The 18472-nt window shown below is 47.7% G+C and overlaps 1 protein-coding gene across 1 annotated transcript; it reads right to left on the reverse strand.

The window, feature by feature from the left end:
* Positions 1 to 6323: 6323 nt before the first annotated feature.
* LOC122925762 (coiled-coil domain-containing protein 91-like) lies at positions 6324 to 14357 on the reverse strand. The gene is made up of 6 exons (XM_044277111.1): positions 14237 to 14357; positions 8604 to 8710; positions 8163 to 8396; positions 7500 to 7627; positions 7189 to 7258; positions 6324 to 6759 (listed from the first exon to the last, which is right to left on the reverse strand). Exons 1-6 carry the CDS (start codon positions 14316 to 14318, stop codon positions 6613 to 6615), a joined length of 768 nt encoding a protein of 255 aa, XP_044133046.1. The 5' UTR covers positions 14319 to 14357; the 3' UTR covers positions 6324 to 6612.
* Between the last annotated feature and the right edge of the window lie 4115 nt (positions 14358 to 18472).

Here is an 18472-nt window from a genome sequence, read left to right on the forward strand (position 1 = left end):
CAACTATCAGATTGGTGACAGGGAGTTATTGGCCATCGTGCAGGCCCTTAAAGAATGGAGGCACTTGCTCGAGGGCTCGGTGGTTCCGGTTCTCATCCTGACGGACCACAAGAATCTGACCTACCTCTCTGAGGCCAAGAGATTGACACCACGTCAGGCCAGATGGGCTCTGTTCTTGTCACGTTTTAATTACGTGGTCTCCTACCTACCCGGCTCCAAGAACATCAGAGCGGATGCCTTATCACGGCAGTACTCCGAGCTGTCCGGGGAGGAGTCGATTCCGACTACGGTCATACCCCCGAATCAGATCCTGGCCGCTATTCGCACCAGCCTGACTTCTCCTCTGGGTGAGCAGATTTTGGCGGCTCAATCTGGTGCTCCCTCTGGGAGACCCAACGGCAGATGTTTTGTGCCTGAGGAGTTGCGCACTCGGTTGTTGCGAACCTACCATAACTCCAAGGCCGCGGGGCACCCTGGAAAGAATCAGCTGTCCTGGGCGGTTTCACGTCTGTTCTGGTGGCCTTCTCTACGTTCCGACATCGCCGCATATGTAGCGGCATGCTCCGTTTGTGCCCAGAGTAAGTCCCCTCGGCACCTTCCGTTGGGCCTTTTGCAACCCATAGCCACCGGGGAGCGTCCATGGTCACACCTGGGGATGGATTTCATTGTGGACCTCCCTGCATCCCGAGGCCATACGGTCATTCTCATGATTGTGGATCGGTTTTCCAAAATGTGCCACTGTGTTCCTCTCAAGAAGTTACCCTCTGCACAAGAGTTGGCCTCGATTTTTGCCAGGGAGGTCTTCCGGTTGCACGGTTTGCCCAAGGAGATTGTGTCGGATCGGGGGAGTCAGTTTGTGTCCAGGTTCTGGCGCGCCTTTTGCTCCCAGTTGGGGATTCATCTCTCTTTCTCCTCGGCCTACCACCCTCAGTCCAATGGGGCCGCAGAACGATCCAATCAGGCCTTGGAGCAATTCCTTCGTTGCTATGTCTCCGATCACCAAGACAATTGGGTTGACCTCCTGCCTTGGGCTGAGTTTGCCAGGAACACGGCGGTGAACTCTTCCTCTGGGACGTCTCCCTTCATGGCCAATTATGGGTTCCAACCTGCCGTGTTACCGGAGGTATTCTCTCCCCAGGATATTCCGGCTGTGGAGGATCACCTTTCCGTCCTACGTGCTTCTTGGGTACAGATCCAGAGGTCCCTTGAGGTCTCTGCGCAGCGCCAGAAACTCCAGGCTGATCGCAGACGAGCGCCCGCTCCTTCCTACCAGGTCGGAGACCGCGTATGGTTGTCCACCCGCAACCTCAACCTTCGAGTGCCCACTCCCAAGCTGGCGCCTCGCTTTGTTGGTCCCTTCCGAGTGCTTCGCAGGGTAAACCCGGTAGCCTATGCCCTTGCGCTTCCTCCTGGCATGCGGATCTCCAACGTGTTTCATGTCTCCCTGTTGAAGCCACTGGTGTGTAATCGTTTCACTTCCTCGATTCCTCGGCCTCGTCCGGTCCAAGTGGGCAATCGTGAGGAGTATGAGGTGAGCAATATCCTGGACTCACGCCTGGTCCGCGGCCGGGTGCAGTTTTTGGTCCATTGGCGTGGTTATGGTCCAGAGGAGCGTTCCTGGGTTCCCTCCGCAGATGTCCATGCTCCTGCTTTGCTCCGAGCCTTCCACGCACGCTTCCCTCAGAAACCGTTCCTTACTCCGCGGAGGAGGGGCCCTTGAGGGGGAGGTACTGTCATGGTCTTACCTCCTTGCTGTTCCCTTCGTTTGACATGTGCTGGCGGCCATCTTGGTTTCTGGGTTTTCTTGTAGCCTCCCACCCTGCGGCTCCTCCTTCCCACTGGGAGGAGCTGGATGCCCAGCTCATATATATAGGAGGTCTGTGGCTTCAGTTCCTTGCTTGGTCCTCCTGTGTTCACATGCTTCCAAGACTGCTGCTGCTTCTGGTTCCTGATCCTGGCCTCGTCTGACTACCCCGTTGGTTCCTGATTCCCGCTTCGTCTGACTACCCCGTTGGTTCCTGATTCCGGCTTCGTCTGACTACCCCGTTGGTTCCTGTTCCTGGCTTCGTCTGACTACCCTTCTGGTTCCTGACCTCTGTCTCCGCAAGACCCTGCTTCGGTTTAGCCATCCGTTCGGACTTTGCTTACGGCTTGCTCTTCAATAAAACCTTCTTATTTTCCACTTATCTCTTGTTGTACGTCTGGTTCATGGTTCCATGACAGGCCTTCACAGAATAAGGGTCCATTCACACGTCCGTTGTTTCTTTCCTGATCTGTTCCGTTTTTTGCGGAACAGATCTGGACCAGATCTGGACCCATTCATTTTCAAAGGGTCCTGAAAAAAAATCAGACATTGTGCTGTCCGATTTTTTTCAGGACCCATTGAAAATGAATGGGTCCAGATCTGGTCCGCAAAAAACGGAACAGATCAGGAAAGAAACAACAGACGTGTGAATGGACCCTTATAGTGACTTCTAAAAGGCAATTGGTCACACTGGATTTTTTTAAGGACCCTTGCAGACGAGCGTGTGCGGATTATGTCCGGATGCGTTGCAAATGCGTTCAGTAAAAAATGCGCGATTTCACAAAGTCATTCAGTTTTGCCTACGATCGCGTTCAGTTTTTATCGCGCGGGTGCAATCGATCACATAAAATACTATTTTGATTACATTTTATTTTTTGTTACGTTATATACTCCAGTCACATCCAAAGCTGTAAACAACTCTTCTGATTCCTTGTTACTTTTGCTGGACCATATATTCCAATGCTCTCCCTGTTTGGGGCATTATGTGTGCATGGTATGTTTTAGGGTATTGTGAATGATGTTCACACCCAGTGCAGTTTGAAAAACTCCAGTCACACCCAAAGATGCTGTCTAAAGTATTAGAGATAATAGCATATGGCAGACTTATGGGCATTTGATAAGTACAGGTCCCAACAGCAGATAGTCTAGATTACCTTTTCTTCTTTTTTTTTCTATTTTGAGTTACATCTTTCTTATACAGTACACCATTCACACCCAGAGCTGCATCAATAAGCATGCTGGTTCCTGTTACCTCCCGGACAGCAGTGATGTAAATTTCAGCTTGTTTTATGATTGTTGGTCTTCTGTGTCAGAGTTTTGGAGTAGAAGCATTCACATCCAGTTTTCTTGTTAGGCAGGCAGCACATTATGTCCGCGTTCACACTGTCTGTCTCCTCATCTGTCTGCTGTGAGGATCGGCCATATGGTGACCTAAAGAAAACTGCATTATTCGCAAACTCACACTGTGGACTCATCATCTGAGCGGGAAGCAGGGAGAACAAAGATACAAGCCAGCCTCATGCTCTGCTGCACTCATCAGGGACCTAGGCATCTATTCATCCTGAGTTGGGTTTTGTATGAATAGCATAACAAGCCTGCAGTGAAGACTGACACACAGTATGTGTAATGCAAATCTTCCCCTTCCCCTTAGATTTATTAGAAGCAGGAAGTTTAAATGTTTCTCCTTATCATACTCTCATCAGAAAGAAGGAAGTGGCAATGTTTCTCCACCCCTTGGACTCATTAGAAGCAGGACGTATCAATGTTTCTCCACCCCTTGGACTCATTAGAAGCAGGACGTATCAACGTTTCTCCACCCCTTGGACTCATTAGAAGCAGGACGTGTCAATGTTTCTCCACCCCTTGGACTCATTAGAAGCTGGACGTATCAATGTTTCTCCACCTCTTGGACTCATTAGAAGCAGGATGTATCAATGTTTCTCCACCCCTTGGACTCATTAGAAGCAGGACGTATCAATGTTTCTCCACCCCTTGGACTCATTAGAAGCAGGACGTATCAATGTTTCTCCACCTCTTGAACTCATTAGAAGCAGGACGTGTCAATGTTTCTCCACCCCTTGGACTCATTAGAAGCAGGACGTATCAATGTTTCCCCTCCCCTTGGACTCATTAGAAGCAGGACGTGTCAATGTTTCTCCACCTCTTGGACTCATTAGAAGCAGGACATGTCAATGTTTCTCCACCCCTTGGACTCATTAGAAGCAGGACGTATCAATGTTTCCCCTCCCCTTGGACTCATTAGAAGCAGGACGTGTCAATGTTTCTCCACCTCTTGGACTCATTAGAAGCAGGACGTGTCAATGTTTCTCCACCCCTTGGACTCATTAGAAGCAGGACGTATCAATGTTTCCCCTCTCCTTGGACTCATTAGAAGCAGGACGTGTCAATGTTTCTCCACCTCTTGGACTCATTAGAAGCAGGACGTGTCAATGTTTCTCCACCCCTTGGACTCATTAGAAGCAGGACGTATCAATGTTTCTCCACCCCTTGGACTCATTAGAAGCAGGACGTATCAATGTTTCTCCACCCCTTGGATTTATTAGAAGCAGGACATATCAATGTTTCTCCACCCCTTGGACTTATTAGAAGCAGGACATATCAATGTTTCTCCACCTTTTGGACTCATTAGAAGCAGGACGTGTCAATGTTTCTCCACCTCTTGGACTCATTAGAAGCAGGACGTGTCAATGTTTCTCCACCTTTTGGACTCATTAGAAGCAGGACGTGTCAATGTTTCTCCACCTCTTGGACTCATTAGAAGCAGGACGTATAACCATGTGTTCTTGGTTATTTAACCATATTAAAGGTCTTACAGGGGAGGGCGGGGATGGGTGTTATGGGGTTTTATATACCAACAATCTCGTATGTTGAATGTTTTGCGTTGTACAATCATCCTTTTTGCACTATGTTGAATATACTACAGGATGCAAGAAATCTTGTAACATGATAAATGTTTATTTTGTACAAAACCAATAAAAAAATTATGCAATTTAAAAAAAAAGAAGCAGGACGTATCAATGTTTCTCCACCTCTTGGACTCATTAGAAGCAGGACGTATCAATGTTTCTCCACCTCTTGGACTCATTAGAAGCAGGACGTATCAATGTTTCTCCACCTCTTGGACTCATTGGAAGCTGGACGTATCAATGTTTCTCCACCTCTTGGACTCATTAGAAGCAGGACGTATCAATGTTTCCCCACCCCTTGGACTCATTAGAAGCAGGACGTATCAATGTTTCTCCACCCCTTGGACTCATTAGAAGCTGGACGTATCAATGTTTTTCCACCTCTTGGACTCATTAGAAGCAGGACGTATCAATGTTTCTCCACCCCTTGGACTCATTAGAAGCAGGACGTGTCAATGTTTCTCCACCTCTTGGACTTATTAGAAGCAGGACGTATCAATGTTTCTCCACCCCTTGGACTCATTAGAAGCAGGACGTATCAATGTTTCCCCACCCCTTGGACTCATTAGAAGCAGGACGTATCAATGTTTCTCCACCCCTTGGACTCATTAGAAGCTGGACGTATCAATGTTTTTCCATCTCTTGGACTCATTAGAAGCAGGACGTATCAATGTTTCTCCACCCCTTGGACTCATTAGCAGCAGGACGTATCAATGTTTCTCCACCTCTTGGACTCATTAGAAGCTGGACGTATCAATGTTTTTCCACCTCTTGGACTCATTAGAAGCAGGACGTATCAATGTTTCTCCACCCCTTGGACTCATTAGCAGCAGGACGTATCAATGTTTCTCCACCCCTTGGACTCATTAGAAGCAGGACGTGTCAATGCTTCTCCACCCCCTGGACTCATTAGAAGCAGGACGTATCAATGTTTCCCCACCCCTTCGGGTAAATATAGTCAAATATTAAAGAAGCATGGCTGATTTAGTCAGAAACGGCACCACGCCGGCCCATGGGTTGTGTCTGGTATTGCAGCTCATTTCCATTGAAGTGAATGGAGCTGAGCTGTAATACCCCATACAACCACTAGACAGGTGTGGTGCTCTTTCTGGAAGAAAGCTACTATGGATAGGGAGAAGTCAGAGGTCTGAGCATGGCTAATGATAAGTTGGAACATGCAGATCCTTCTTCGTCACGGATTGATGAGAACGTGTCTGACACTCGTTAACAAGATAATAAGCAGATCACGTAATTAAACTTGTCTCCACTGTAATTACACGGGGGACCTGATTACACTAAGCCACAGCGCCTTACAGGTTAAATCTAACTGTAATGTTATATATTACACTCCAGTCACATCCAATGCTGTTAGGAGTGCAATGAATGTAAATATCCAGCTCTATAGTGCCACCTACTGGATGGCTACCCTGCATTACAAGTGGAAGAAAGATAAATTGTCAGTGCAGCTTTGGATGCGAGTGGAGTGTAAGCTGTGATCAGTGCAAGGTTGTTACTAGGTGGAGTAACACTGGAGTCTAAAGAGAAGGTGGAAGGAGAAGGAAAGTGTATAGGAGGGAACAGGACTATGATGATTTGGCCAGGGAGATGGTGGAATGCTGAGGACCTCTAGTGGTGACTGAGAAAACTGCAGCGCAATGGCATTTTGCATCCAAAATCTTTAATAAAAGCAGGAGCAAAAGGGCGACATGTGGATGTAAGGTCTTATACAAATCCAAAGCAGAGGAGCTTACAATCTACTGACTAATAATTAAGGGAATTACCCTTTATATGCAGTTTCTTTAGTGGCAGACTATCAGATATTCCAGACTATCAGATGGACCAGCATCCCCGTATACATCAGATGGGAGGTGACCTAGAACCTTATAAAGCAGCGGCATCCATGTCGGTCTGGACGGCGCAGTGGGCATATCCGGGTGGTTTTCCCAGGCGGATCAGGCGCAGAAGGTAATCGGAATGAAGGGCGGAGTCTGTCAAGTCGATAAACCGCTTGTAATTCAACTGTAGTTCCTGCAAGGAAAAAAGATCAGCAAAGTGACAGCTCGAATTAGGCTCCAGAGCAGCAGTCATAATTCTGCAGAGCTGAAATCTCCCAGCTTGTTTTTTTGGGGGGGACTCTGGGAAGTATCATCTTTTCACCAGGTTCTGTAGAGGAATAAGACGTAGGAAAAACTAACTAGGAGCTCAGCTTAGCCCAATATTAAGCTTGCTGACGGTTTCCACTAAGAAACAGCAGAATTGTGAATACAGCTCTGGAGTATAATACAGGATGGAACTGTAGCTGACCACTGGACCTTCTGACACTGGAAAGTAGCAGTCTTTTGGTGTGACTGTCCACCCACATATAGCGATGATATTGACCCTTGTGAATTGGAGGCGGGGCCAATAGTGGCGACCGTTACCTTACCCATATAAGGTACAGAAGTATATGTAAAATACCTTAAATTGACATTCAAATTCAGTCTTCTCCTGGATGACGTGTTTCAGCTGCTCCTGAACGGCACAAATCCTGCCGGGATGAAATGCAGGTTCAGTATCGGTATATAATAGATGATGAGGTCAGTACAGAATAATGGGAGTTATTGTTCCTGTATTGTCCAGGGCAGCTCAGTCTAGAACAGTCAGCATGGCCATCTGACCTGAAACGCGTGGTGTATACCTATAGGAACGAATAGTACATGGGCAATGTACGGTGTATCGTATGGTAATAGTGGACCAGGACAGGAGACCATCCAGAATAAGCCTCTTACTTTTCCTGAAACGTCTTCAGTTCCCCCTCGTGTTGCCTCTTCAGGACGTCCTTCTGCAGGTCCGACCGTCTTCGTTCCTCCCTGACAGCCTCGGAAACCGCATCCTTCATACACTCCTCGTAATACAACTAACAATAGCAAGAGGTTGATAGTCACTGGTCAGAGCCACTATTACATAGATAATTACACTATGCTTTATAATATAAATGGTGCGCATGGGTGTGTACATGGAGGAGGAGTCATAAGTAGGAGTGTCATCTGGTCACGCCCCCGAGCTTCCTCTTTCAGGGATCTCAGCTGCTAATCACAGCACAAGGAGAATTGGGATGGAGATTTAGCATTATCTTAACCAGATTCCTGTTTGTAGAAAAGAGCACTTGGGGGACAGCACTTAAGGGCCCTTCAGTGGCCATATTGCTTTGGTTCGTCAGGAGTCTATGGCACCACTAATAGCAGAACCATCTACCATCAATCATACCATCTTCAATGATTAATGTCAAAGGTCATATAGAATTGCCGACTTATGTCTCCACTGCTCTCTTATGAGATAGGGGTCCTTTTTTGGACAGGATATTTTTGGGATAATGTTTTTCCCCTGGATAACCCCATGCAGTCCCTGAGGGCCTTTTTTAAAAATAAAAATGTTAAACCCCACTATCTCACCTTTGCCGCCTCCTTCACCGCCTGCATCTCCCTCTCCCGTTCCCCCTCCGCCCGTTTCTGCGTTTCCTGGCACGCTTCCTCCACAGCCGCGGTAGACTCCACCTCCCAGCTCCGCCGCAGTTCCTCCATTTCTTCTTCCAGCTCTTTCCGTATCCTTTGACGCAGCGTCCTTATTCTTTCCTCCTCAAGATGTTTGCGGTTCCTGGAGATCTCAGCCAACCTTTCCTGGAGAGACTGGGGCACAATGGAATTTTTTTTAAAGATTTTTGATATTTTTTAATGAACATTTTACATATAAAGGCTAAATTGCGATTTTCGTGATCTCGACCCACGTCCTTACCCCGTGCCCAGTGGCTAATGGGTACTGTGCAATGAAGCTGTGGCATGGTGGGTGTTCACTGGCGGATCTTTGTGCCACTGATGCCTCCTGGTGGTTCCTACCTCATTTTGGTCTCTTAGCGCCTCCTCCTTTTCCTTCTCTACTTTATCAATGGTGGCACACAGGTTGGCACACTTCTTACATGGCATGTTGTGCGCGGCGGTGGCTTCTGTCAAAAAATAAAATTGAGCCTTAGATGGCACATTAGACTATTTTTTATTTAAAGGGGAACACAACATCCTCAGACTATGGCCACTCTACAACGCCCCACTCAAGTTGAAGCAGGAGGCAGAACTACACCCTTAAAGGAGTCTTCCAAAGTGCTAATCGGGACACTAAAAGGAAAGAGCTCCGCCCCTTTGACTTCTACCAGGACCCGCCCTGTTCCTCTTTAGTCAGGACTAATGTCACATGACTCCCCTCTGCTTTCCTGAATGGCTGAGAGCCCTGAGGGGAGGGGCCTGTGTGTCGAGCTATGATGTATTGTTTGGTTACCCTATAAGATAAGGTAAAGGGGCCCATACTGCTGCCCACTTAAAGGGGTTGTCCAGGATTAGAAAAACATGACTGCCTTCTTCAGTAAACAGCGCCACACCTGTCCATGGGTTGCATCTAGCATTGCAGCCAAAGTGAACATCTGTGGTGCCATGGTTTTGTGGACCATCCCTTTAAATATAATGGAGCAGAACCTGTCACACAGCTCTCCTAGTTTCCAGAGTATAATCCCGTTCAGGGTTCAGGGAAAGCTGGGTGCGGCTCGTGAGAAAGATCAGTGGACCTCTCCGGTAGTCATGGTCACACGGTGAGACACAGGGAAGTGCGCTGGGCTCCATAAAACATGTCTCTCCGTGCTTCGCCTTTTTATTTGCACAGTCAGGATTCCTTGTGTTCCATAAAATCCAACTTCTTGACTTTTGACCCGTTACCAGCAACGGGGTCAGCAATGTCAAGAATTCACGTCCCCCCCCCCCCTCGGGGTTATTACTAAAACCAACACAGCCAGAGAAAGGACAAACGAGAAAATTCACCAAGATGGCAACTGTGCCAGTCTGTTTAGTGAATGTAGCAGCACAGAGTATTTCAGGAGAGGAGTGTGCTGATCTGGTGGAAGATCACAGCCTGAAGGTTACACAGTGGAAGGAGCAGCTTCCTCACCAGCACAGAGTATTTCAGAAGAGTCTGCTGATCTGGTGGGAGATCACAGCCTGTAGGTTACATAGTGGAAGCAGCAGCTTTCCCAGCAGCACAGAGTATTTCAGGAGAGGAGTCTGCTGATCTGGTGGGAGATCACAGCCTGAAAGTTACACAGTGGAAGGAGCAGCTTCCCCAGCAGCACAGAGTATTTCAGGAGAGGAGTGTGCTGATCTGGTGGGAGATCACAGCCTGAAAGTTACATAGAGAAGCAGCAGCTTTCCCAGCAGCACAGAGTATTTCAGGAGAGGAGTCTGCTGATCTGGAGGGAGATCACAGTCTGAAGGTTACACAGTGGAAGGAGCAGCTTCCCCAGCAGCACAGAGTATTTCAGGAGAGGAGTGTGCTGATCTGGTGGGAGATCACAGCCTGAAAGTTACATAGAGAAGCAGCAGCTTTCCCAGCAGCACAGAGTATTTCAGGAGAGGAGTCTGCTGATCTGGTGGGAGATCACAGCCTAAAAGTGACATAGTGGAAGGAGCAGCTTCCTCAGCAGTACAGAGTATTTCAGGAGAGGAGTCTGCTGATCTGGTGGGAGATCACATCCTGAAAGTTACATAGAGAAGCAGCAGCTTTCCCAGCAGCACAGAGTATTTCAGGAGAGGCGTGTGCTGATCTGGTGGGAGATCACAGCCTGAAAGGTACATAGTGGAAAGAGCAGCTCCACCAGCAGCACAGAGTATTTCAGGAGAGGAGTGTGCTGATCTGGTCGGAGATCACAGCCTGAAGGTTACACAGTGGAAGGAGCAGCTTCCCCAGCAGCACAGAGTATTTCAGGAGAGGAGTCTGCTGATCTGGTGGGAGATCAGTCTGAAGGTTACATAGTGGAAGGAGCAGCTTCCCCAGCAGCACAGAGTATTTCAGGAGAGGAGTGTGCTGATCTGGTGGGAGATCAGTCTGAAGGTTACATAGTGGAAGGAGCAGCTTCCCCAGCAGCACAGAGTATTTCAGGAGAGGAGTGTGCTGATCTAGTGGGAGATCACAGCCTGTAGGTTACACAGTGGAAGGAGCAGCTTCCCCAGCAGCACAGAGTATTTCAGGAGATGAGTGTGCTGATCTAGTGGGAGATCAGTCTGAAGGTTACATAGTGGAAGGAGCAGTTTCCCCAGCAGCACAGAGTATTTCAGGAGAGGAGTCTGCTGATCTGGTGGGAGATCAGTCTGAAGGTTACATAGTGGAAGGAGCAGCTTCCCCAGCAGCACAGAGTATTTCAGGAGAGGAGTCTGCTGATCTGGTGGGAGATCAGTCTGAAGGTTACATAGTGGAAGGAGCAGCTTCCTCAGCAGCACAGAGTATTTCAGGAGAGGAGTGTGCTGATCTGGTGGGAGATCACAGCCTGAAGGTTATATAGTGGAAGGAGCAGCTTCCCCAGCAGCACAGAGTATTTTAGGTGGTGAGAATTCATGTTGAAGCGCCTACTTCTCTCATTTACTAATTATTAGCTCTCATTACTTTACAATTTCTTAATATTTCGGTGTTTCAGACGTATTTTTTTAAAAAAAATATATTTTTAGCATGTTTTTATCAAGTAGCCGAAAAAAAAAAAAAAAAGCAGCACAATGGTCTAATGAGGGCAGCCGTCACCATGGCAACCAGCCCCTTGGCAATCATCTCCCGCGTTTCTCCGGGATTTCTAAATAAGATGAAAATATCATATTTGTTCCCTTTTCCTCCCATCCGCTCAGGGTCCCAGCTGCCGGGGTGAGGGGCGCGCTGAGATATTAGGGGGATTATCCGCCATTATTCTACACCAGCACCGAGAGCCGGACCCCTCACCTCTGTATAGCGCGTACTGGCGGCGCGGTGCTAGGGGGCGATCTTCTGCTCCCTGTTTGTTGCGGTGAGCTGCGGCAAGTTAGAGCGCTATGTAAGACCGGAAAGCCCCGCCCCTTATAGAGAACGTATGGGCGGAGCAACGGGTTTGAACGCAAAGTGTACATGGAGACCGCACTTTAGTTCAGCTCGCACACTTCAGAACACTGGCAGATACTGGATATCTTCCTAAAGGGATTGCCCCCACGGCAAAATGTATTATGACCAGTGAGCTATTCAATAAAATGTATCTGTATAGCGCCACCTGCTGTTTTCTCTTTTCCTTATTTCTCTGTCCACTTCACTGAGGTGGTCGCACATGCTCAGTTTAAATCTTCAACTGTCACCAGCTGTATCTTCTGTTAGTAAGCTGTGACAGGGAAAAAACTGCAGCAAAAAGGCCACACCCGCTGAGAAATGTCACGCCCCTGAGCAACAGCTCCCTGTCTGCCCAAGATGGGTTAAGTTATAGAAAAAGGGAAGGAGAGCAAGAATCTCTAAACAGACCTTGTCCAGTAGGTATGTGAGGAGCATTTGGCTGGTGTGAGGCTTCATTGTTTCTAGTGAATGTACGGTACTCTGGGTGTTTTGAGGTCATTCTCTAAATATCTTGGTGCCAATCTGGAGATGTCACCCTCTGGACATTGTGGTGTCAGTCTGGAGATGTCACCCTCTGGACATTGTGGGGTCAGTCTGGAGATGCCACCCTCTGGACATTGTGGTGTCAGTCTGGAGATGCCACCCTCTGGACATTGTGGTGTCAGTCTGGAGATGTCACCCTCTGGACATTGTGGTGTCAGTCTGGAGATGTCACCCTCTGCACATTGTGGTGTCAGTCTGGAGATGTCACCCTCTGCACATTGTGGTGTCAGTCTGGAGATGTCACCCTCTGGACATTGTGGTGTCAGTCTGGAGATGTCACCCTCTGGAAATAGTGGTGTCAGTCTGGAGATGTCATCCTCTGGAAATAGTGGTACCAATCTGGAGGTGTCATTTTATGGATCTTTCAGTGCCTGTCTGGAGAGGTCACCCTCTGGATCTTTTGGTACTAGTCTGACGATGTTATCATCTGGATCTTTTGGTGTAAAACTGGAGATGTCCACCTCTGGATTTTTTGTTGCCAGTCTAGTGATGTCACCCTCTGGATCTTTTGGTACTAGTCTGGAGATGTCATCGTCTGGATTTTTTGTTGCCATTCTCTGGATCTTTTGGTGCCAGTATGGAGATGTCACCCTCTAGATATTTCAATGGCAGTCTGAAGATGTCACCCGCTGGCTACTTTGGAGCCAGTTTGGATATGGCATCCTCTGGATCTTATGGTGCCATACTGGAGATTTCCTTCTCTGGTTCTCTTGGTTTCAGACTGAAGATGTCATCCTCTGGATCTCATGGTGTTAGACTAGAGATGGCCAGACTAGAGATGTCTTCTTAATTTTTGGAAATGTCATCATCTGGAGCCGATTCGGAAAGGTTATCTCTAAATCAATGACTCCTTACCAAAGGACTTCTCCTTTAGATATCTGATGACAACCTTTTTTTCCTCCATTAGTGCGGGCACTGGCTGACATTTATATGTTGATGAGAACATCTGGATTCATAATTTATTTCTTTTGACACCAGCTTTTTCCGTAGCAGGGGGCATCCCCGGCCACGGGCCCCCAATGTTGTCCTAGATTTGTCTCCATGCTTGGAGAAATCCTGAACGTTCCTGAATGTCCCACCTGCCGGACTCTATCTATGTGACCTTCTGGGAGGAGTACCCCTTTAAGTATGACAACAAATGAAGCCATAAGCTGATTTCCATCTGAACAGGACAGATGTGGTGGTGCACGCGCCATCTCCCCAGTCACGGGAGGATGTGATCTTGCGCCTGTAAATGGAGCTAATCAGCACGCTTCATTATTTTTAGCTGCGTAATTCCGGGTGTCAGCGCCGCCGCGGCTCCGATGAAACGTGAGGAATACATTAAGACGTCCCCTCAGCTGCTGATGCGACAATGGGGGCGACGCGACAAAAAGCAGTGTTATATCGCCACAGGTTGGGTCATCGAGCGGCTAGGGTCAGGGGAGCGGCTCTAATGTCTGCATTGAGACTGGGGAATCCCTCAGAGACAACCGGCCCATCAATCCACCGCCCTACTGACTCTTTTTAGGATAGTTTAAGCCATTTTTAAGAAAAGAGACTCTTTCCCTTCCTGCTCCTTTTCTGCTACTGTACTTCTTATGTGTCAGTCTTCACTGCCATTCTGGAATTCTATTCATAAAGCAGAAAGCTCAGGATGATGAGTCCTATTAGTCCCACCCAAATAAGGTAGTGCAGGGGAGCGTGGAATGGCTGAAGGGTGATAAAAATACAATTGTAAAGTACAGGACTGAAGACCAGTAAAGGTGGCAACATACGGGCCTCATTAATTTAAGAGGAAGCAGCGCCACCTGGTGCTTACCTTGCAGTACTGCAGATGAATACAATCATTAGAACTTGTATTATTTTTAATAATTCATTTTGAGACAGCACCGGGTCTATAAACCATCGGAGCAGCGACCGCCATAATTCCGGTTTCACGGAATGTCACAACCAGCGGCGCTCATTTAAAGGAAGCTATTTATGTTCCTTTTCAAGGAATCAGTCATCACAATTAAGGGTAAAAAATTATCATAATCAGCAACAGGAAGCAGAAATGAAAGCAGATTACCCCGATCCCTGGGCTGTGGCGGCGTACGTGGAGCGCTGATGAAGGGGGCCGACGGCGAGCGTATGTGAACCACATCAGACATAATATCTGGGAAAGCAGCAGTCAGTTCTCAGAGACGCCGGGCAGACAGCAACTGTTTACTGTGGGTTTCCTAGAAACAAAAGGAGGAGGAACCGGGAGACAGCAACCTGCAGCTACACAGCGAGGACACACTGCACACCGCGAGGACACACTGCACACCACTAGGACACACTGCACACCGCTACACAGCGAGGACACACTGCACACCGCTACACAGCGAGGACACACTGCACACCGCTACACAGCGAGGACACACTGCACACAGCTACACAGCGAGGACACACTGCACACAGCGAGGACACACTGCACACCACTACACAGCGAGGACACACTGCACACCGCTACACAGCGAGGACACACTGCACACCGCTACACAGCGAGGACACACTGCACACAACTACACAGCGAGGACACGCTGCACACAGCTACGACACACTGCACACAGCTACACAGCGAGGACACACTGCACACAGCGAGGACACACTGCACACAGCGAGGACACACTGCACACCGCTACACAGCGAGGACACACTGCACACAGCTACACAGCGAGGACACACTGCACAGAGCGAGGACACACTGCACACCGCTACACAGCGAGGACACACTGCACACCGCTACACAGCGAGGACACACTGCACACCGCTACACAGCGAGGACACACTGCACACCGCTACACAGCGAGGCCACACTGCACACAACTACACAGCGAGGACACGCTGCACACAGCTACGACACACTGCACACAGCTACACAGCGAGGACACACTGCACACAGCGAGGACACACTGCACACAGCGAGGACACACTGCACACCGCTACACAGCGAGGACACACTGCACACAGCTACACAGCGAGGACACACTGCACAGAGCGAGGACACACTGCACACCGCTACACAGCGAGGACACACTGCACACCGCTACACAGCGAGGACACACTGCACACCGCTACACAGCGAGGACACACTGCACACCGCTACACAGCGAGGACACACTGCACACAGCGAGGACACGCTGCACACACTGCACACAGCGAGGACACGCTGCACACAGCGAGGACACGCTGCACACAACTACACAGCGAGGACACGCTGCACACAACTACACAGCGAGGACACGCTGCACACAGCTACACAGCGAGGACACACTACACAGCGAGGACACACTGCACACCGCTACACAGCGAGGACACACTGCACACAGCTAGGACACACTGCACACAACTACACAGCGAGGACACACTGCACACAACTACACAACGAGGACACCCTGCACACAGCTACTCCGCGAGGACACACTGCACACAGCGAGGACACACTGCACACAGCTACACAGCGAGGACACACTGCACACAACTACACAACGAGGACACCCTGCACACAGCTACTCCGCGAGGACACACTGCACACAGCGAGGACACACTGCACACAACTACACAGCGAGGACACACTGCACACAGCGAGGACACACTGCACACAACTACACAGCGAGGACACACTGCACACAGTAAACCGCGAGGACACACTGCACACAGCTACACAGCGAGGACACACTGCACAGAGCTACACAGCGAGGACACACTGCACAGAGCTACACAGCGAGGACACACTGCACACAGCGAGGACACACTGCACACAGCGAGGACACACTGCACACAGCTACACCGCGAGGACACACTGCACACAGCTACACCGCGAGGACACACTGCACACAGCTACACCGCGAGGACACACTGCACACAACTACACAACGAGGACACACTGCACACCACTACACAGCGAGGACACACTGCACACCACTACACCGCGAGGACACACTGCACACAGCTACACCGCGAGGACACACTGCACACAACTACACAACGAGGACACACTGCACACAACTACACAGCTCACTTATCACCGGTCTGAGATACACTGGGCGATATACTCCTGCAGGAGCAGTATTATAGTAGTTATATTCTTGTACATAGGAGCAGTATTATAGTAGTTATATTCTTGTACATAGGAGGCAGTATTATAGTAGTTATATTCTTGTACATAGGGAGCAGTATTATAGTAGTTATATTCTTGTACATAGGAGCAGTATTATAGTAGTTATATTCTTGTACATAGGAGCAGTATTATAGTAGTTATATTCTTGTACACAGGAGCAGTATTATAGTAGTTATATTCTTGTACATAAGAGCAGTATTATAGTAGTTATATTCTTGTACATAGGAGCAGTATTATAGTAGTTATATTCTTGTACATAGGAGCAGTATTATAGTAGTTATATTCTTGTACATAGGAGGCAGTATTATAGTAGTTATATTCTTGTACATAGGGGGCAGTATTATAGTAGTTATATTCTTGTACATAGGAGTAGTATTATAGTAGTTATATTCTTGTACATAGGAGCAGTATTATAGTAGTTATATTCTTGTACATAGGAGCAGTATTATAGTAGTTATATTCTTGTACACAGGAGCAGTATTATAGTAGTTATATTCTTGTACATAAGAGCAGTATTATAGTAGTTATATTCTTGTACATAGGAGCAGTATTATAGTAGTTATATTCTTGTACATAGGAGCAGTATTATAGTAGTTATATTCTTGTACATAGGAGGCAGTATTATAGTAGTTATATTCTTGTACATAGGGGCAGTATTATAGTAGTTATATTCTTGTACATAGGAGCAGTATTATAGTAGTTATATTCTTGTACATAAGAGCAGTATTATAGTAGTTATATTCCTGTACATAGGAGCAGTATTATAGTAGTTATATTCTTGTACATAGGAGCAGTATTATAGTAGTTATATTCTTGTACATAGGAGGCAGTATTATAGTAGTTATATTCTTGTACATAGGAGCAGTATTATAGTAGTTATATTCTTGTACATAAGAGCAGTATTATAGTAGTTATATTCCTGTACATAGGAGCAGTATTATAGTAGTTATATTCTTGTACATAGGAGCAGTATTATAGTAGTTATATTCTTGTACATAGGAGGCAGTATTATAGTAGTTATATTCTTGTATATAGGAGCAGTATTATAGTAGTTATATTCTTGTACATAGGAGGCAGTATTATAGTAGTTATATTCTTGTACATAGGAGGCAGTATTATAGTAGTTATATTCTTGTACATAGGAGCAGTATTATAGTAGTTATGTTCTTGTACATAGGAGCAGTATTATAGTAGTTATATTCTTGTACATAGGAACAGTATTATAGTAGTTATAGTCTTGTACATAGGAGGCAGTATTATAGTAGTTATATTCTTGTACATAGGAGCAGTATTATAGTAGTTATATTCTTGTACATAGGAGGCAGTATTATAGTAGTTATATTCTTTTACATTGTCACGGTCATATTGGTGTTTGACTGTGGCGCGGTTGCCGTGCAGATTAGTTGCCAGGGGCAACATGTAGTTTGTGGTTTGCACGTGCACTTTCCCTTTAAGGTGTGCCTCCCTGCTGTTTGGTGAGCAAGGGGTTAATCTTCTGGCTAGTGGGAATTAAGGTGTGTCCTGGGTGTGGCTGCAAGCTTGATATAAACCTGTGGCTTGCTGGCTGGGTGCAGTTGTACTACAGCTGGTATTGGAGCTTTGCTCCTTGCCTGGGTGTTCCAGCCCAGTCCTTGAGAGCCACCTTATGGATAATAAATTGTCCTCCCTTATGTATCCTCCATGTACCTTTACCCTCACTTGTTGTATGTTGGTGTGGGTTTATGTTCTGGGTGTGTTAAGCGTTTTGCTGGTTGTTACATGTCTAGGCTGTTGTTGGTCCCTGCATGTGTGCTATACGTCACCCGGTATGTGGATACCTCCGTGAGGTGGCTGGTTTCCCGGAGGGGTTAACCATTAGTGTGTATGCAGTGCTGCCTGGAGCTGCCGTGCTCCTTGCGGCATGGGTCCAGGCAGTATCAGGAGTGCTGGATACCTGTGTGTGTGTTGTCTGTACGGTGTCCTGTTTGGTCTGTGGGCACCTGCAGCAGGAGAGTTTTCCGGTCTTCTTACCTGCCGATCCAGATGCTGCATATGGTCATTTCCCCTCCACCTGTTACTAGGCAGCTGGAGACTCCGGTTCATCTGAGTCCCTGAGGAACCGGTTGTCTCCTATTCCTGACCCCTATGCCAGGGACCGTCAGGGTCAGCAGGATCCAGTGC

The sequence above is a fragment of the Bufo gargarizans genome, chromosome 2, assembly GCF_014858855.1.
Source record: "Bufo gargarizans isolate SCDJY-AF-19 chromosome 2, ASM1485885v1, whole genome shotgun sequence".
In the NCBI taxonomy this organism is placed as follows: Eukaryota; Metazoa; Chordata; class Amphibia; order Anura; family Bufonidae; genus Bufo; species Bufo gargarizans.

What these genes read in the sequence shown, in the direction of transcription:
- LOC122925762 (XM_044277111.1), bottom strand. Translation starts at nt 14,318, where the DNA reads ATGTCTGATGTGGTTCACATACGCTCGCCGTCGGCCCCCTTCATCAGC. An exon ending in CTGAAGACGTTTCAGGAAAA is followed by an intron (nt 7,259 to 7,499) that starts GTAAGAGGCTTA and finishes TCATCCCGGCAG; the next exon opens with GATTTGTGCCGTTCAGGAGC. An exon ending in AATTTGAATGTCAATTTAAG is followed by an intron (nt 6,760 to 7,188) that starts GTATTTTACATA and finishes TTTTCCTTGCAG; the next exon opens with GAACTACAGTTGAATTACAA.